This window comes from Hippoglossus hippoglossus, chromosome 7, assembly GCF_009819705.1.
Source record: "Hippoglossus hippoglossus isolate fHipHip1 chromosome 7, fHipHip1.pri, whole genome shotgun sequence".
Classification (NCBI taxonomy): Eukaryota; Metazoa; Chordata; class Actinopteri; order Pleuronectiformes; family Pleuronectidae; genus Hippoglossus; species Hippoglossus hippoglossus.
The window spans coordinates 18,822,837-18,841,515 of NC_047157.1; the positions used below are offsets into that span (position 1 = coordinate 18,822,837).

At 42.2% G+C, this 18,679-nt stretch overlaps 3 protein-coding genes across 5 annotated transcripts in view; 2 read left to right on the top strand and 1 right to left on the bottom strand.

Moving 5' to 3' along the window:
* nkain4 (sodium/potassium transporting ATPase interacting 4) overlaps window positions 1–1,676 on the top strand; it is a 46,559-nt gene extending 44,883 nt beyond the window's left edge. For both annotated transcript variants that reach the window (XM_034589917.1, XM_034589920.1), the window contains one exon: window positions 712–1,676. In XM_034589917.1, coding sequence (XP_034445808.1) covers window positions 712–721 — 10 coding nt within the window. In that variant the 3' untranslated portion in view covers window positions 722–1,676. The remainder of the gene's footprint in view (window positions 1–711) is intronic.
* A 1,626-nt stretch (window positions 1,677–3,302) lies between these two features.
* Window positions 3,303–6,826, bottom strand: birc7 (baculoviral IAP repeat containing 7). Its single transcript, XM_034589916.1, has 7 exons — window positions 6,334–6,826; window positions 5,710–5,809; window positions 5,468–5,549; window positions 5,275–5,320; window positions 4,562–4,771; window positions 3,853–3,918; window positions 3,303–3,652 (listed from the first exon to the last, which is right to left on the bottom strand). Exons 1-7 carry the CDS (start codon window positions 6,824–6,826, stop codon window positions 3,453–3,455), a joined length of 1,197 nt encoding a protein of 398 aa, XP_034445807.1. The 3' UTR covers window positions 3,303–3,452.
* A 2,958-nt stretch (window positions 6,827–9,784) lies between these two features.
* Window positions 9,785–18,373, top strand: LOC117764273 (YTH domain-containing family protein 1-like). 2 transcript variants are annotated; one of them, XM_034589914.1, is made up of 6 exons: window positions 9,785–10,277; window positions 11,049–11,073; window positions 13,165–13,244; window positions 13,717–15,366; window positions 15,514–15,558; window positions 15,792–18,373. In XM_034589914.1, the coding sequence occupies exons 1-6, from the start codon at window positions 10,251–10,253 to the stop codon at window positions 15,816–15,818; spliced, it is 1,854 nt and encodes a 617-aa protein (XP_034445805.1). In that variant the 5' UTR covers window positions 9,785–10,250; the 3' UTR covers window positions 15,819–18,373. The 2 variants fall into 2 exon arrangements, with proteins under 2 accessions (XP_034445805.1, XP_034445806.1); XM_034589915.1 differs by having other exon boundaries at window positions 9,786–10,277; window positions 13,717–15,357.
* The last annotated feature ends 306 nt before the right edge of the window (window positions 18,374–18,679 follow it).

The window sequence follows — 18,679 nt, forward strand, 5'->3', positions numbered from 1 at the left end:
ACTGTATGCATATCACCATTGACGTTTTGAGGTATTGCACATTTTGGGATGCACTCATTTTACTACCCGTGTGTGGTTGTTTCCTCCTTTTTCCCCTGAAGTTTTTATAAAAATCAAATCGAATTGACAAAATATTCTCAACTCAAGGTCAATTTACACATTTGCTGCGGAGCCTTTTATCATTTGGTTAGGACGCAGTATAGTTTGGAACACGAGAGTGACTCGAGGAGGTTGTGCAGACGGGTCCTTGCTCAGTATCTGGGGATTTGAGTCATGTCTGGAGAGAAAAGCACTCTGTGAAACATGCTACATCCTGTCAGAGGGCTTTGGGGAATAAGAAGTCCTTTCATGGTGCTGTTTTGTGTGTTTTTGTGTGTCTGAAAGAAGCACACGAAGAAGAACGTACAAAAGAATCTGTCTAAAATTGGATTAATCAATTAAGTTGCAGATAATTTAACAACAATGGGCCTTGGAAGTTGTGTAATAAGTCTCGGCCAACGTGAAATTAATGTCTTATTAGCTCCTTGACAGTTTAATCAGCTCCGTCTCTAATGGGAGGAAGTTTTTGTCTCTTCAATCCACAGGGAGTTATATTCTGGATAGATTCATCCAGGTGTGTGTGTGTGTGTGCGTGTGCGTGCGTGTGTGCATGTGTGTGTCCAATGGCTGCTAACCCTCTGCTCTTCCTTCCCGTGTTTCTCTCCTTTCCAGGTCTACGTAAATAGGAGAGCGTCCAGCAGGGAGGTGACACAGCAGATTCCCACGGAGACAAAATGGCTGTTTTGACACAAACGTCCCCAGTGCACCGGGGCATGCCAGACATTCCTCCCCCTTCTTGATTTCAGTTCTTTAAACATGTCATTTACTGGTGTGCCGCCCAGAAAAGCCAACACTTCTCAGTTAGGGTCCATTGTTTTCCATGGAGAGATGACGGGCCCTGAGAACGAGGGGGGGGGGATTACACTGGAACAAAGCCTCATATTGTGTATTTAGGGAAGTATCAATCATTTTCTTTGTGTTGAGTTCTCTGCTACGGTCCCATTGCTGCACTGACCTGCCCATAATGGTCTCGAAACTCCCCCAGAACATGACTGTATAGAACACGTGCAGCATATAAATACAGTGTGTATGTAACCAGGAACTGCCCAGCGTTCCCAGTCTGTGTCTTCGAGGGGACTCAGTGATTTAGCGTGTCATTGCCGGTTTGGCTCAGATCTTGGCCAGAGGGCTGAATTACAGTGGAGCCTGTGGAATGAGCTATTGTGTGCCGCCTGTTTACTTTAGGCCAGGATCTGTGTGCATAAATACACAAGTAAAGCAGGAAGGGGCAGAGGGAGGGGAGGGAACAAAAGCACCAAAACCTTCAGCGGCATCTGTCAAAAATAGAAAATGTAAATAATGAAAGGGGGGGGGGGATTTGGATTGAGAGTCTGACATGTGAAGAAGTGTCAAGAATGAAAAAGAGCTTTAGCTTCCGAGCGGCGTTCAGACATAAGGAAACAGCATGTTGAGTTTTACCTTTTTATTTTTGGAGTCTTATTATTGTGACTATTTTTCGCCAACAGCCTCGTCAGATGATGTGCCGAGAGCTTTTCTTCTCACTTCTCCTCTTAACTACTGACGACACATCAGGGCCGCGCACACACACACACACACACACACACACACACACACACACACACACACACACACACACACACACACACACACACACACACACACACACACACACACACACACACACACACTCGAGCAAGGGTTGCACAGCGTATTTTTAACTTTCAGCGGAACAATAGAGATTGTTTTACTACTTCATATTGCACACAGCAGTGTTTGAGTCCGTATGGGTATAGTCCTCAGTGTAGAAGTAGCATGGCTATACGTGAGTGGATCAGATGTTCGTCTCCTGTCGGTCAAACAGTTTAGATTCTCAATGGTGATAGTCTCAGTTGTGATTGTTTTATAGCATGTTTTTTACAGGGTTTGTATTGTAATTATGTGTATAACATCTTAAGTGATGACAAAATAGTAAACCAGTATCTTCAGACGACTTTACAGTGAATGAGCTGGTGACTCTGGAACAGAAATCTTCTGCTGAGTAGTTTCTTACTCACATTTCCTTTAATCTGATCCAGCAACATTATAAGTTGACATAGGCAAATGTGCATCATATCTCTCTGAACCGATTGGTAGCACTTTTTTATTTTCTTTATGTTTTATCGATCAGGACTATACAGTCTGTTATGGCGCCTCACCGTTTGTGTGAATCACTAGTTCCTCCTGGTGGCCAAAGTGTTCATGTACAGGTTACAAGGCCCCTGCCACAAGCCTGCCCCTCAGTAAATCTCAGTGTTTTATCTTTCATTGATTTTTAATGGTTTCTCAAGGGATTCTGGAAAGTAACTGTCATGTAAAGAGAGTCAGACATTTTCCTGATTTATTTCAATACTTCATTTCAGTCCTTTTCTTTTATCACCCAAGTTAAGGTCTGTTTTTAGCCACTGAATTTGAATCCAGAATATTTTCAGTATGTTATTCATTTGATTGCAGTACACTTGCAAAATCTTAGAATGTAAATTATTTCTATAATTGAAACAGTTTCGAACAAAGCAGTATTTTTTTGTCCATTTAGCAGCTCAAAATATAATTCTGCTGGGTGTCTGATTCCCCTGTGGTATAGGATGTACTTCATTCTACCTGATATTCTACAATTTTGATCCTGAAAATCGTTCAACAACTTTCTGCCGGCTAATGTCACAATGATGGATTTTGATTTGTCCCCTCTATACTGGATAGATGCAATAATTTATATGTTCTTATTGTCTTTATAATTTAAAGTCCACACACTCCTGGTAGTTTAAATCTGGGGTGTGGGTTAGTTCAAAACACAAATCACCTCATATTGTAACATAATCATTACAAGTAGTAAAATGCTACTATAGTCATTACGTTAACACTAGTCTTCCTCTCAGTGCAATACAGCCTAAAACCTGGTATGGTTGTCAAAGTGTTTTTCCCCACTGAGAAATAAAAACACCTCTGTAGATAATTATTTTTCTCTGCATAGAAAGTGGGAAAGTGGATGTTTTTGTATTTCTCTTTATTTCGTGTCCTGTGTTTCTCCTGTTCCCATGTGATCTGATTGCATAATCCTATTTATCCTGAACTGTGCTTTGTGTTCATGTAAATAGGTGTTTGTTAATAAAAGAATGTGCTCTTTTAACGACCTTGTGTTGTCATTTAGTCGAGATTTGAATTGTGTAAAAAATAAAAACAACGCACAAACGGCTGAACAGCTTAAAATGTTTATTATAGAAAATAGTCTGTGAACTCTGACAACACAAGCAACCAGCACTCTTGCTTCTGATCAGTACAAGGGGGAAATGAGTACAGAAGAAAACTCAAGGCCACTCATGTAACCCCTGTAAAGCAGTGGCTTCTCTACTGCAGCTTCAGGACATGAACGCACGAACGCTGCCCCTGATGACGGCTCTGCAGATGGGGCAGTGACGCAGGCTGGCAGCGCAATCGCCACACACCACCAGATGACCACAGGGGATGAAGACGATGGACACCAGCTTGTCCATGCACACCTTGCAGGTCCTCTCCTCCTGCAGCTGCCTCAGCATCTCCTCTGGACTGGGGTCCTTCACTGTGTGTCAGATCACATATAGAAAGAAAAAAACACATGAAGACACACAAAATACAAGCTCAGTGTTATGTCTGAAGCCAGATCGCTGCAGGATAGAGGAATCATACGCCAGCAGTTCAATGGTGTAATTCATTATGAAAGTATTTCAAGCACAAAAGTGGCTTTTATTCCTGATAGTCATATAGATGTTGACCTCTGACCTTTCCCTCTGATGGGTGTTTGTGTTCTCACACTTCCAGCACTGGAGCCCTGCCTCGTCTCAGTATCTGAAGAGAACAAACATTACAAAAAGACAGTGACACACCACTGAAATATATCAAGTTATTAAATGCACTCCTTGAGTATAATTGTGTGAATAGTCAAAAATGACTACTGATACTTAAAGAAGCAAAAGTAAATGTACTCGTCCGACATAATCTGCCATGACTGTCATATTACAATTCATTATATAACAGGTGGAACCATTGTATCTGCATGATACAGATACAGCTTCCTCTGATCGGTCACAACATACATATTTAGGGGTCATGACAAGATTAATGGAAAATAAAAGGAACAGGAAGGAAAGATTTTGGGGACTTTCTCTATTATCTTTTCAGGTTTCTTCATCTATGGGCCTAAAACCATGATTTAAATCAAATCTGAGAAATTCAGAGGGGAAATGTCTGAGAATTCTATACATTTTAAAAGGCTCCAACCGGACATGTTTACCATGAAATGTATTTTAGAAGTGTTGATGTAAAATAATAATCTAAAAAGTAACTGTAACTATATAGCTGGCCAATAAATGTAGTGGAGTAAACACTACAATGGCTGCAGAGTAAAAAAGTTGAAATACTGAAGTATATCAAAGAAAAGTACTTTAAGTTTAAAAAAGTACTTAGTTACTCTCCAACCACTGGCTGTTACCTCTGCTCTGTGGCCCCCTCTGTCTTTCCTCCTCCTCTGCCTGCAGAACGTCGGTGACCAGGTCAGATACTGACATGTAGTGCTGGCCTGTCAATAGAAACTTGGTCTGGACCAGACTCTCCACCATTCCGGCCTCGAAGCCCATCTGAAGCACAGTCTGCACCACAGGAGAGAGCATGGCTGAGGTAGCCGCCAGACCTGCGACCACATCTGAGAGACGAGAGGGAGGGAGAGGAGAGGAGAGGAGAGGAGAGGAGAAATTGCGCAGCTTACGTTTATCTGCCATTTCAAACCACAGATCTCCTTTATGTATCTGCTGAAATGGATTATAAGTGTGATTCCTGCATTGTATGGTATAATTGGCCTCTCCTGTCTGCCACTTCAACAGTCAAATTATTTCCATAGTGCTCCCTAACTACTGCAATCCAATAACAAACATAAGTCCGCAGTGCTGGAGAAAGGTCTGCTTTTATCCTTCAAATCCCCGTTTCAATCAAGGTGGTTCTCTCAAGATTCAATCATCGCGCTGCAGTTTCGCTTTTCTTTCATTGGAAAAACCAACTCGGCGTGTTTGCTCTACCTTTCCCCCTTTTGTGTGAACAAGCAAGAGTGGATGTTGACATTTTGATGATGTGCATCAAAGACGGAGGCTGACGTTTATGTCCACATGTCCTTCATTTACTGCCTTTTTTAAAACATTTTATAGGACTTACCATTTCTGGAGCCGTTATCTCTGCTTGTCGAGGTCTGAGATCCACCCTTGAAATTCAATTCACAATGAAAATCGTGAATTATTTAAATACAGGAGCAGCATAGTGACATATATTAATGTGGAATTGTTGTAATTATTATTATTGTGTCTGCAGTGTGACAAACAGATATTATCTAGATGCGAAGGATTCTCACCCCAGTCTCACCCAGATGGAAATGAGTATCTTGGATGTTGCTGATATACTCCTGCCCCCTCGACTGGATTAAAAACTCACACCTGAGGAATATAAATTTGTCATCTTGTTTTTTTTTTTATCTCAGAGCAAAAACCAATGCATAGCATATTAATGAAACAGCCTAATTTGCCAGTGCATAAAAAACAGGAATATTATGTGTTCGACAAATGTCTGTATACTGTATCCTAGTCCTGGTGTTACCGTGGAAACCACTTGGCATGTTCCTGCCAGGGGTCATCTCCCGGCTCCCAGTTTCTCAGCCCGCCATCACAGTAGAAGCATTTGACATTGTCACCGTGACCTGTCGGTATGAACCAGACTGCTGTTAGAAAAAGGGCAGTGACACCGACTGGACGCAGAAAATCAACTTGCACTCCACACTAGAATAAATAACACAACTGAATTTGTCTGATTTGACGGGGATTATCTTTACAAACCATAACCTGTAAATTAAAAGAAAGGTAAATCCACCTTTTGCGAAACAAAACTAACATCATTAGCTTCACAAAAATGCTCCTCGTACGTTAATAACTTTGTATAGGGTTTCATGATATTGTGTCCACACCCTGTGTATTGCCTGAAGCTGCGGAGCCCTACTTCTCTAGCAGCCCCAGCTTTGTCCAGGTTGTTCTGTCCACAACAGGATGACTCAGCAGGACAATTGTACCATGAACCCTCTCACAAAAGAGAGGTCACTCTAGCAGAGACTGGGTCAGTGCGGAACATTTCACTCATATATATGCCTGGATACAAAAAAAAATGAAGAAAGCAGATATAAACTTAAGATACAAATGCTGTCAGGTTTTAGAGTGAGACAGTGAGCACCTGTGTAGAAAAATCCTGCCCTAGCCAGAACATCTGGCTGGATCGAGGCCTCAGTGGGCCAGTTGTGGAAAGTGGTGAGCCGGGAATCCTCCGCCTCCATCTCTGGATACACCGCTTGTCCAGCTGTCCCCTGGTCATCCATAGTCATCCTCTGGAGTTGGCTCAACAACTGGCCGTCCACGGAGTCCGAGAATCCAACTTGGAGAGGGATGTTTCCCACAGCTTGGCCCAATATGAAACTGCAGGTGGGGAAATGCCTCCTGTGCTCCGCGGCTGGGCTGTCCCCGTGGACCCAACATCTTAAAATCCCCCCGCAGCAGAAACACTGGACTTTATCTCCGGGGCCGAGGAAGAAGAAGCCCGCTCTGGCCAGCTCTCCAGATGTTACAGGTGCATCCGCTGGCCAGTTCTGAAAAGTTCGAAGTCTCTCCGTTTCCCTTCTCATCCGAGGCTCCTCGAGAATGTGCACCATAGTACTTCTGTCATCCGTCATTCTGTGGCAAGTAGCTTTTCCTTTCTCTTTGTATCCTGTGCCAGTCATCCCTTTTGCGGTCCATAGTGGAGCGCACGCTGAACTGAAGGTGAGTGCAGCACAGCGACTGGAATAATATGATCAGCTGTGTGGGCCTGAACGCTGGCCTACAGGAGACTGCTTTCCAGAAAATCCACTAAATGCCAGAGTGTGTGCTCATTGATGCATGAATGAATGACAGCCTGAATATGACATGTTGCTCTGCCTCTTAGGGGAGAAGGCCCAACATGTAAATAACTGTGGACGTGTACTTTAAACCTAACAATGTTGATTTATCCCTATTGAAGGGAAGTTACAGTGATATTAAAGTATAGCAGCTAGAACAGAATAAGCTCACAACTGATGATTCCGCACTGGAACAAAGTGAATATTGTGCTGGTTATCCAGTTAGAGTTCACGGAGTTCAACTCGTAAAGAAAAGTTGACCTTTCAATGTATTGGAAGCACAAAAGTGACTTTTTCTGCTGCCTATCTTAAACGTATGGACACTGATCTGTCTCTCTGTTGGTTGTTAGTGTCTCCACGGCCTGCAGGACGTCTCTGCACTTAGGTAGGTTTAACAGTGAAGATAAATGACTTAATAAACACATAAACAATAATAAGTCTAATAAATAAATGATCTAAACTAGGTCTTATTATGGTTCATTTATCCAACATATACAATGAAAATTGAACCAGGAGAACAACTCGCCTTCCGAGAAAACTTTTGAGGTGTGTTGGCTGCTGTGGTAAATTTAAGGAGAGTTAAACTCAAATAAATAAAAAAATGGCTGGAATGGTTAACAGTTATATCTCTAATGCAAATGGGCATGAACACTGTAATGCACTGCTTTATATATGTATGTAGGCTGTTTTATTGGAGGGCCTGTTACCTGGGTAAAAATCTTTTAGTTTGCTGGTATATCCGGGACTCTTATTTTGAAAAAGACAAACCAGAAGGTATGTTGTGTTAATGCACTGTGATATACATGTGAATGGGACAAAGATTTGGTGGCACAGTTCAGACAAAGGAGCCTCAGTCTTGTTATTTAATATTTTCTATAAGTAGAGGCGAGCCCTGTAACCATTGGAGACATTTGTAAGGAATCATTTATAGAGATAATTTATTTTATTAAGGCTACTTCATGTCTTACTTTGTGGCTTTGGATGGAGTTTAGTGGTGTTATCATGGCACCGAAGCCTGAAATAAAGTTGTAGGTAAATCAACTATTTCTACTGGTCAGACCCAGACTTTTAATTCACCCTCAGTTACAGATTTTAGCCTTAATCATACAAATTATCTGAGGAATTAATTAATGAAATAGGCCTTCATATATGAATCATTCCAGTGTTGGTGCCCATTGATAATTTACTCACAATGGTTTATGATTAAACAATCATATATGTATATATTATTCATTATTTATGCTGCTTGTTTATTTATTTGGTTTATTTATATAACATTTTACTTTGAAAGCCAGCGGCCTCTGTTTCCGTCTCTGGATTTGTTTCTTAAAGTTTTTATTGTACAAGCTGGATAAAGATACGAGTTGACTCAGAGTTCGATCAGATAATAAGATCACACCGATCATCATTCATTTACACTAAGAACCATGAAATAAGGCAATACCCCATAAAGTCCTCTGGCAGGAGCCTTTACACTGTTCCAGATTCTGAGGGGGACAGAGCTTCCTTTCAATCAAACCTCAAAATGTACTTTTATAATATACCACGTGCCCTGATTATAGTTTGAATCATTGTATTGGGAGGTCATGCTTGAATCTCTGTCACATGTTTAGTGTTTTTATTCTTTTATGCCTGGGTTTTTATTAGATTTTTGTTATGTTTATGTATTATTTACTTAACTTGTATATTTTTATTTGTGAAACACAAAGTTTTGAGAAGTGCTACAAACATAAAGACATAATTATTATTATTATCGTGACATTATTGTGACAAGTGACATTTTTCAATATTCAACGTGAACAACTGCAGGTGAATTATACGCCATGCATGGAGCCTCCTGGTGGTGAACCACAGTAATATTGTTTGCTATTTAAGATAAGATAAGATGAAATAAGATTAGAAAAAGATAAGAAAAGACAAGATAATCCTTTATTAGTCTCAAAATGGGGAAATTTGCCATATTAGAGCTGCAGGAGTCAAATATAGGCATCACTAAGTAATAATAAGTAAAATGCAATACTCAAATGTAAGGATAATAATACTTAAATGTACTTATTTACTGTACTTACTGCAACATGTCCATGTCACATTGCTACAGTCATCCGCAGATTATCGTAACATCCTCTGCAGTGTTACAAGCCACATGCATTCACACCCTCACACGTGACTCTCTCTGAGGTTTCTATGTTATTTACCCTGTGTTTTTGGGGGGGGGTTGTTTTTCTTGTTGAGCCCTGAGACAAATTTGTGAATACGCCATACAAATAAAATGTGATTGATTTATTGATAGATTGATAGATTGACACCCTGACCACCCACTCACTTTTCAAAACACTCTCTGTCTATAGATATCTGTGTCACCTGACGATGCAGCATGGTTCTAACTCCATGAGGGATTTAATGAATGCATTATTACACATCAGTGATTTTGCCTCATTTCATTTTGTCTTTTTTTTTGTTTTTTGTTGCATTCCAGTGAGACTCACATGAGCAGAAGTGAATCAGATGCACTGAGGCCCCTCTGCAGAAAAACCACACACAGTCTGCTGATCGCCCCCCTGGCGCCGTGCACCGTGCACAGCCCCGGAGTTTGCAGGGGAAACGTCTCCAGAGCCTGTGCACACGTGAGTGAACTTCTTACATATCGAATGCATACGAGTTGTTTATCATGCAAATCACAGACTGTAGCTTCAGTCACCTGTTTTTTAAAAAAATGGGAAGGTTGCACCCCCCCCACTCCACTCCCCTCCCCTCTCCTCTCTCTCTCTTTTTTTTTTACCCCCGCAGGGAACGACGTGAACTGCAGCGGCTCGAAGCCCGGATGGAGCAGCCATTGGGGAAGTGTACGGGGCTTTAACGTTTTCTCTCTCTGGAATAAGAAAAAAAAAAGAGACAAAGTAAAGGCGAGGACAGAAGTGCGCCCGAGACCCGAAACAGCTCCGAGACCTTCGCACCGACCCGAACACCCCCCGCACCAGGACCCTGCCGGCCGCTCCCGGACCCAGAATCCGCGGCGAGCAGACTCGAAGTGTGGAAGTTGGGAGACGTGCACACAGCGGAACACACACAGCTGAGCTAGCCGCACGCTAAAGCCGCACAGCTAGCCGCGGAGCTAACTTGAGCTGGGGAAGTTGCCCTTTTTTTCCTCCACACCGCGGGGCTCGAGAATCCAGTCACAAGCTCAGGCTCTGTGAGAATCCCGGGACTTGCTTCATGAATTATGTCTGCCACAAGCATTGACCCTCAGGTAGGAAGGACGCGGCGCCTTGTACGGGGGAGGGGGGGAGGGAGATCGCAAAGCTAAGCTACCCGCTAACGTTGACGATTTACTGGGCTACGGCTATTCCTCGGAAGAGCTAGCTAGCTACTTGCGCTGGCCGGTGCTTGTAGCTAGTAAGTTAGCAACATTCCGGGGAAACGGCTTCACCTTTTACTGCGCGTTTAAGGGAAGCGACCCCATTATATTTGACTGAAATATTGTTCAATGCATCTTTGTGTGAATCTATGTTATTAATGGCGTCGACTTTAGTAGGAGAAAATCCTCCTTATATTCCTGAATATGTGAAACCTGAAGCTAACGACTGGAAGCTGAAGCTAACCTCCTCTTGTCAATCACAACTTTTAATGGAAATACCTGCTCGATCTCCCGCTACATGTTCCCAGCGTGTTGTTTTTAACTTCATTACAAGATGTGTTCACGCAATTGACGCCATTTAAAGGGATGGTGGTGGTGGTGGGGGGGGGGGGGATACGTTAGTGAAAGTAAGGCAAAGTTGTGCGTGAATCACAGTTGTGCATCTTATCGTGCAATACTCTAAATAATGTGTGTAACTCCTGCAGCCAACTGGTATTTCAAAGAGTTTTTTACTGCAGAGTAACGTTACCTGAATGTTTTGCTTCTGCCAGTGTCTAGACAATATGTGAAGCGGCACTGTGTCAACCTGTGTGTGTGTGTGTGTCTCAAATCTCAAACCCTGTCGTCCATGTTTCTTCTTTCCATGTTCCAACCTGGATGCAGAGATCAAAAGGACAAGCGTCTAAAGGTGAGTGGAAATATCACTGAACATCTTTTCCACATCATTTTCTCTGGATCTCTACTCCGGGCCTACAGTTCATTTCCCACTAAATACACCAGCCCATCATGGACTCACAATCCGTCTTGGACACACATTTCTTTTACACTACAGCAAATCACATTTTGTATATTCCTGCATCAAATGCTGGGGTCTTTTGTACGTTATGATCACAAGGTACAGAATCTTGTGGTGTGGCTTTTCTTTTCAAGTTAATCTTCTTTCATCACCATCCACATTATTTAGGAGGGAGTATCTTCTGAAATAATTTGTCTCGCTCTAGGATGAATTGTATTCATCATATTTCAAATATGAATACCGTGCACAAACAATATTGAGCCGGGACACCAGTGGAAATAATAGTGTTTGCAGAGACATTGAAGTAGAGCATCCACCATGTTATTAAAAGGGCAGGTTAATTTCAGAAACCTCTCATTATCACAAACCTCCAATCATGGGGAACGTACTCTTTTCAGTTTCTTTGTCAATTGACAGTATCCGTGATGAGAAGATATATTGTTGTGTAAGCATTTTTTCGCCCCTTGCACAATGGTGGTGCATAAAGTCTGTGAAGAACTGGCCTTCACAGTTATAATTTGTTGCGATATTCCATCCAAATCTGTCTTTTGAGTACAAAGCAAAGCCCTGAAAGATATCTTTAAAATGTCTGTAATTGCTATTTCACAGAGAGTGGAGTTTGTGGTCAGCTTGAGTTCTAGTAGATTGTCCAAAAAACTCACACTTGCAGCACAATGCACCTGGCTTCTGTCCACGTGCTGTAGCAGGGATATTTCAATCAAATCTGAAAATGTGGATAATTAAACTTGATTAGTCAAACTGATCAGTGACCTGGGAAAGAGTTCTGAGGAATGGAATAATGGCAGACGGGCGCTCTAGAGGCAGTGTCCTCACGTCATTTTGACAAAAATAGGACATGAAGACGGGGTCATATATTTTGGCAAACATAAGGCTGTATGGAACACACACGGCAAACAGTTGTGAAATACTTCCTATTTCCTAATTGATTCACAAGGTTTTTGGTCCCTAAAATATCAAAATTTGCAATGAAAATTAAAAAGGTTTTTTTTGTACAATTAACACTCAAAAACCCCCAAAATATTTATTTTACACTTGATTATAGAAGGAGCCGGAGAAAGCAATTTTATGGTGTGTTAGCCATTACATGTTTGTCCATTAATCAGCTAATGGATTAATTGACTGATCATTTTAGCTGCAGAGCTTTCAATCTGTCCACAGTCGCTTTTCTATGTGAAGAAGCGAACTACACACGTTTATATTCACCATTAATGTTTCATACTCAAAACATCATCAGCTGGGTGTTGGTCAGTTACTCAGGACAATTAGTACTGTTTTGTTATGGCCTCGTAATTGTATTTTTTTATGATGTTCATGTCATCTTTGATTTACTGCAGTTGGTTTAGAGGTTGGAGTGACACCGTAGTCGTTTTTCAGACATGACCTCCTGATGAATTCAAGAGAATTGTCTACGGAGTTTACCCAGAGTAACACAGCTGGAGGTTTTCTGCGCAGACGCGTCACAACAGCAACAAATCCTCTGCGTTATTCGGGTGTAGGAGGCAGACACAGGAAGTGACGTGTTAACTCCGTTCTGGAAATCACGTGATTTGGTTTGAAGCACCCGACGTCTTCATCGATGTCTACTACGTGTGTGTCACCGCTTTTTCACCGGGAGATATTTGTTTTCTTTTTGTTTTCATTTTTTCATCTGTTGCGTGTTAGAAGCGTCATCAACTCCCCAACACTCGCTCGCGGTGAATCCAGCTGTGGATCGGCAGCTGTGTTCACACATCGAATTCTCCTGGATTTCTACGGACTAACTATCTATCTCTTATCTCTTGTCTCTTATCTCTTATCTCTTAACTATTATTATTTACCAATAAATCAATGTGATCAATATTTGAATGGTGTTCGGTAATCCCAGGAAGATGATCGCTGTTGCAATCTGTCCCTTTAAAACTAGGCTATGTCATCCCAACATGTGTTTAAAATTTTAATTGTGTAATCTTTATTTTGTTGCAGTGCAAAATGGTTCACTGCATCAGAAGGAGACTGTCCATGACAATGACTTTGAGCCTTACCTCACTAGTCAATCAACTCAGGTAAAACTCCATCTGCTGAGAATTGTTACGAAATAACACACAGTTAAAACCAATACCACATTCTTTATAAGGATATTGTCTGTCATTGATGTATAACTGTGTGCACAATCGCACTGTGAGAATAAATTAACTTTCTAATTACTGAAATGTATTGTTGCGCATTAAACGAGACAAAACTCCTGTTATGTGCAAAATAGAAACCTTTTATGTGGGCAGCACACATTTGTAGAAGTATAACATGATCTGATTAGTGATTAGAATAGTTTTGAATTCTATTCTCAGTGAAATTATTGTATATTTCTACAATTAATGCCAAGTAAATGAATCATTGATGTTCAAACTGTAAAAATAGGACTTACAGTTTAATTTACTGAGATGAAATAGGACTTACAGTTTAATTTACTGAGATGCTTCAAATCAAAGTGTAAGACAATTGCTGATTTTGTGATTCTGCTGACTTTCATTCGTCCAGAACAACAGCTACCAGTCCATCACCGACCCCTACCTGTCCAGCTACTACGCCCCCTCCATTGGATTTCCATACCCCCTCAGTGAGGCTCCCTGGTCCACAGGAGGGGACCCTCCTATTCCATACCTCACCCCCTACGGAGCCTTAAGTAATGGAGACCATCATTTCATGCCGGACACAGTGTTTGGCCAGCCGGGGGGCCTGGGAAGCAGCATCTACCCCCACAGGTTTAACTTTTTCCCTGAAAATCCTGCCTTCTCTGCTTGGGGCACAAGTGGCTCCCAGGGCCAGCAGACTCAAAGTTCAGCTTATGGTGGCAGCTACAGCTATCCTCCCAGCTCCCTGGGGGGTACCATGGTGCCTGATGGTCAGACGGGCTTTCACAGTGACACCCTCAACAAAGCCCCTGGTATGAACAGCCTGGAGCAGGGCATGGTTGGCCTGAAGATCGGAGGGGATGTCACAGGCCAGGGGTCAGGCGTCAAGGCTGTGGGATCTGTGATTGGTGGACCTGTAGTGGCCACAGGAAATGGAGCCACACCTATTGGCATGCCCCCACCTAAACCCACCTCCTGGGCGGCCATTGCCAGCAAGCCCGCCAAGATGCAGCAGCTGAAATCTAAGGTAAAGCCAGGGATGTCCAATCTAGGGGGAGCTCTGCCCCCGCCACCCATCAAACACAACATGAACATTGGGACCTGGGACAAGGGCCCAGTGACTAAAGTAGCCACAGCTCCAATGCAGCAGCAGCAGCCTCTAGGCATGCCTCATGGTATGTCTCATCAAGCCGCCATGCAGCAAGGACCCATGCAGCCCCCTCACCAGTCAATGATGCAGCCCCAGATGCAGCCTATGGCCTTACAGCCCCCCCATCATCATCATCATCATCAGCACCATCAACCTCCACCTCAGCCCTACCAAAACCATACCCAGCCCCCACCACCCCAGACCCGCTGGGTTGCCCCACGCAACCGTAACCAAGGTTATGGGCAAGGGGGCCCCTGCCCAGACGGTAGTGGTGTGATGGGTGTGGTTTGTGGTGGGAACAGTGGCCCCCAAACTTCTGCCAGCCAGGGACCTGGTGGAGAGTCCCATCCAGTGCTGGATAAGCTGCGTGCCAACCACAGCTACAATCCCAAGGAATTTGAATGGAACCTGAAGAATGGTCGTGTTTTCATCATTAAGAGCTACTCTGAGGACGATATACATCGCTCCATCAAGTACTCGATCTGGTGCAGCACGGAGCATGGCAACAAGCGGCTGGACTCAGCCTTCCGGGCCATGAATGGTAAAGGTCCTGTGTACCTGCTGTTCAGTGTCAACGGCAGTGGTCATTTCTGCGGTGTGGCAGAGATGCGTTCACCAGTGGACTATGGCACCAGTGCTGGTGTTTGGGCACAGGACAAGTGGAAGGGCAAATTTGACGTGGACTGGTTGTTTGTTAAGGATGTGCCTAATAGCCAGCTGCGCCACATCCGCCTGGAGAACAACGACAACAAGCCAGTGACCAACTCACGCGACACCCAGGAGGTCCCTCTGGAGAAGGCCAAGCAGGTGCTCAAGATCATCGCTACCTACAAACACACCACCTCCATCTTTGATGACTTCTCCCATTATGAGAAGAGGCAGGAAGAGGAGGAGGAGGTGCGTAAGGTGGGTAAAGTTACCTCACCATTTTATTTTTCAAATTTCTTTGGCACCTTGAGTAGAGTTAGTGTATCTAAATATATTCTGTCTTAACTGACTGTTGATTTGTGTCTCTTTTCTTGTCCATTTCCTCTTACTTGCTTCTTTTGACAGACCTTTGAACCTCCTCCGATACAAAACCGCTCTCGGTTGGATCAGGTAAAGAACTGTCATACTTCTTTGTGTCATTACAACAGCAGTTTAAAGATTTTTTTTTTCTGAAAGTCATTGACGATTACTTTTAATAGTGTGTTTAGTGCAGTTAAGATGAAAATTTAGATAATCTGATATTTTATTTCTGCTTAAAATATATAAATTCAAAATGTACTACAGTTTCCTGTGCTGTTATCGGTTTCTATATCTAATTATATATTTTGTTTCTTTCCCAACAGGAGCGCCAAAACAGGAATAAACAATAGAGGACATTTATCCTTGGCTTGATCAACAGTTACACTAGGACTTTTGATTTAAGAGACAGAAGAATATGAAAATGCAACCAAGCCCTTCATTTTTTTTTTCTATTTAATCCTGGTGAATCTCTGCCATTGTTGAGACTTGTGCTTTTTTGCCCCATACACCACCCACTTCTTGTGCAGGGATAACAAGCTGATTTAATGTATTACCAAGCCGCCACCACACTCTTTAGTTCAGCTTTTTTTCTTTTTTAAATAGTTTTCTTCCCGTTCAAGCTCGTACTCTTCTCTCACCACCAGACTGGTTTTCTCTCTACTGCTCCCACCCCCTCCTCTTTCCAATTGAATCAGGGTTTGACTGCACCATGGAGGAAAAAAAATCTGCCACTTTATATTTCAGTACAATCAGGAACGGAGGTGTCCTGCCCCTATTTGTCCATGTGGGGGCAACATTGCCATGCTTCAGAGTTTTAACTGTGCCAACAGGGTTGGAGGATCCCAAAGGCAATGTCGGACTTGGAACTGTGCGATATTAAAACTTCAATGATTTATCTATTTTTCATTCAGATCGACAAAATCTCTATTTTTTGGCTTACTACTGACAATTTTCATTTCAGAAAGCTGTTTTCTGGAGCCTTAATGTTTTTTTTTTCTAATTATTGGTGACTTCTCAAAAGAACTGCTCAAAACAGTGACACTGCTGGAGAAATCAGGGATAGTGTGAAGTCACACGGGACTCGAGACATTTCAGAGGAGGAATTGCAAAGGCCTCTGGGAAAGAAATAACGGATGTTTCCTCCACAACCAGAACTCTCACCATTTAAATCAAAAATTGTACTATTGACATCCTTCACACCCCCTCTGCTTTGCTTTCTTTTTGTTGTTTGTCTTAAAGGGGTCTTTTGTATGTTTCATCAGGAGATTCTGCTTGTGTACGCAACCCAGTCTGAGAGAACTGTCGCATCCACCATTTTAAATTGTTTTATAATCAGTTCAAAATGAAATGTCGCTTTTGCATTTTTGTTCCACAAAATGGGGGGAGGGTTCACATATTTGTCCATTCACCATCATTCTGTCTTAATCCTGTTTTTGTTTTTTTCCTTTTCCTTGAATTTGGTTTTGCTAAGTCTATCATGTTGGTCGTAATGCTAAGCTTTAACGTAGGAGCCTATATATTCATGGAGAAAGCCTAAAAATGTATAACCTAAAAATTAATGTAACTGATTTACTATCAAGTAAGAAAAAAATAAGAATGAAATGTGGTTTCTGTGTGTTTTTTGGTTGTTGAGAAAAAAAAAAAATTATCGTTTGTTGTAGACTGAATCCATTGATTATGAAACGGTAAAGTACTTTCAGGTATGTTCATGGGAAAAAAAGATAAAAGTTAAAAGAACAAAAGTCACTAATAGATGTGTGTGCCATGCATGGCAAGCTGCAATATAGTAAGTGCTGGAAACGAATAGGTGAGTGTAAATGTTGTGGAGTCCCTGAAAGGACGGTGTCCCCCCCTGTTCTCGTTTCTGTCATTTCAGGGCATTCAAAGCCAGAGGACAGTTTATTCGTTAATGAGCATTTGAGATCAGCAGATTCTCTCGTGATTAGTTTGAGATCGTTACTTCAGTATTTTGTGGATTGTGAGGTTACCATGTTGCAGAGAGGAATAAGACGTGGATGTCTTTTTCGTACAGAGGGATCTTTTCTTGTTTTGCCACTTTTTGTTTTATTCAAGTTTAAATCTGATGTAGATTCCAAAAACCAAATCAGTTATTTTGATCCCAATTGTTGACAGTTTTTGTTTGAAATATTTCAGTTAAAAACCAATAGTAATGACAGTTGCACCTGTTCAGATAATGTGGCCTGGACTCATACACATGAAGCTGTTTGGTCTTTTCAGATTATGTCAGACAGTGTGTTTGCTGTATGATCCATCTTGATTCTGTGAGTTTACCCCTTTATAACTTTGAGATGGCAGAAGAACTGCACTTTGCTTAACCGTTTGCTTCACGGCTGTATTTCGAGAAGTGTGAAGCTGCGCTGTATTTTTTACTTGGCCAGCGCCCCCCCCCCCCCTCCTGTAATGTAGAGAACGGACCTCTGACAGGATCCTCCCTTCTCCATCTCTTTTCCTTTTTTACCTGCACTAATCAATAGCTAGGTTGATCCAAGCAATACGGTGAACGCCCTTCATGTGTTTGCCTTCACCAACACCTGCTCTCTCCATCCGGCATAGAGTCAGGGGAGATGAGAAGTTTGGATGCCACCGATGTCGCAGTCCACGGCCGTCTTTGCCTCAGGAAGCATGAGCTGGTTGTGATGATTGTACAGGGCTTTACGTGCACGTGAATGATAACTGTCAGAAGAGGTCTGCTGCAATAGACGGGATGTCAGACTAGCCATCAAAGTATATGTCTCAACACTACAAAAGGATTAATGACATGAAATATTAAACATTGATTATCTTATAGACCACAGTTGTAGTGGCATAATAACTTGTTCAAAAGAGCTATCTTGGTTTTTCTTTCTAGAAGAAATGGAGCCTTAATAAACTGTCCATTAAGAAATTACTTTGTGTTGCTCTCGTGAATTCTCCAGTAAGTAACCAGTCACCTGTAGTGACCTTCTACACAGAGAGGAAGCTCTGAGGGGCAGCCCCAGCTCTTAAATGTCACTGAAAGGTTTTCCAGGCTGGAACTGTTTTTGTGTTGTCTTATTTCATCATGCTGTTACAGTGGACTGTAAATGCTCTCTTCAAAGCACGCCTCTGTTTCCACAGGCTCAAGAGGTCGTCTACAGAATGTTAACATGGAGATGGAAGTGCTGTAGCCCAGGATAAACCTTTATGGTATTTTAAAATAATTTAAATAGAA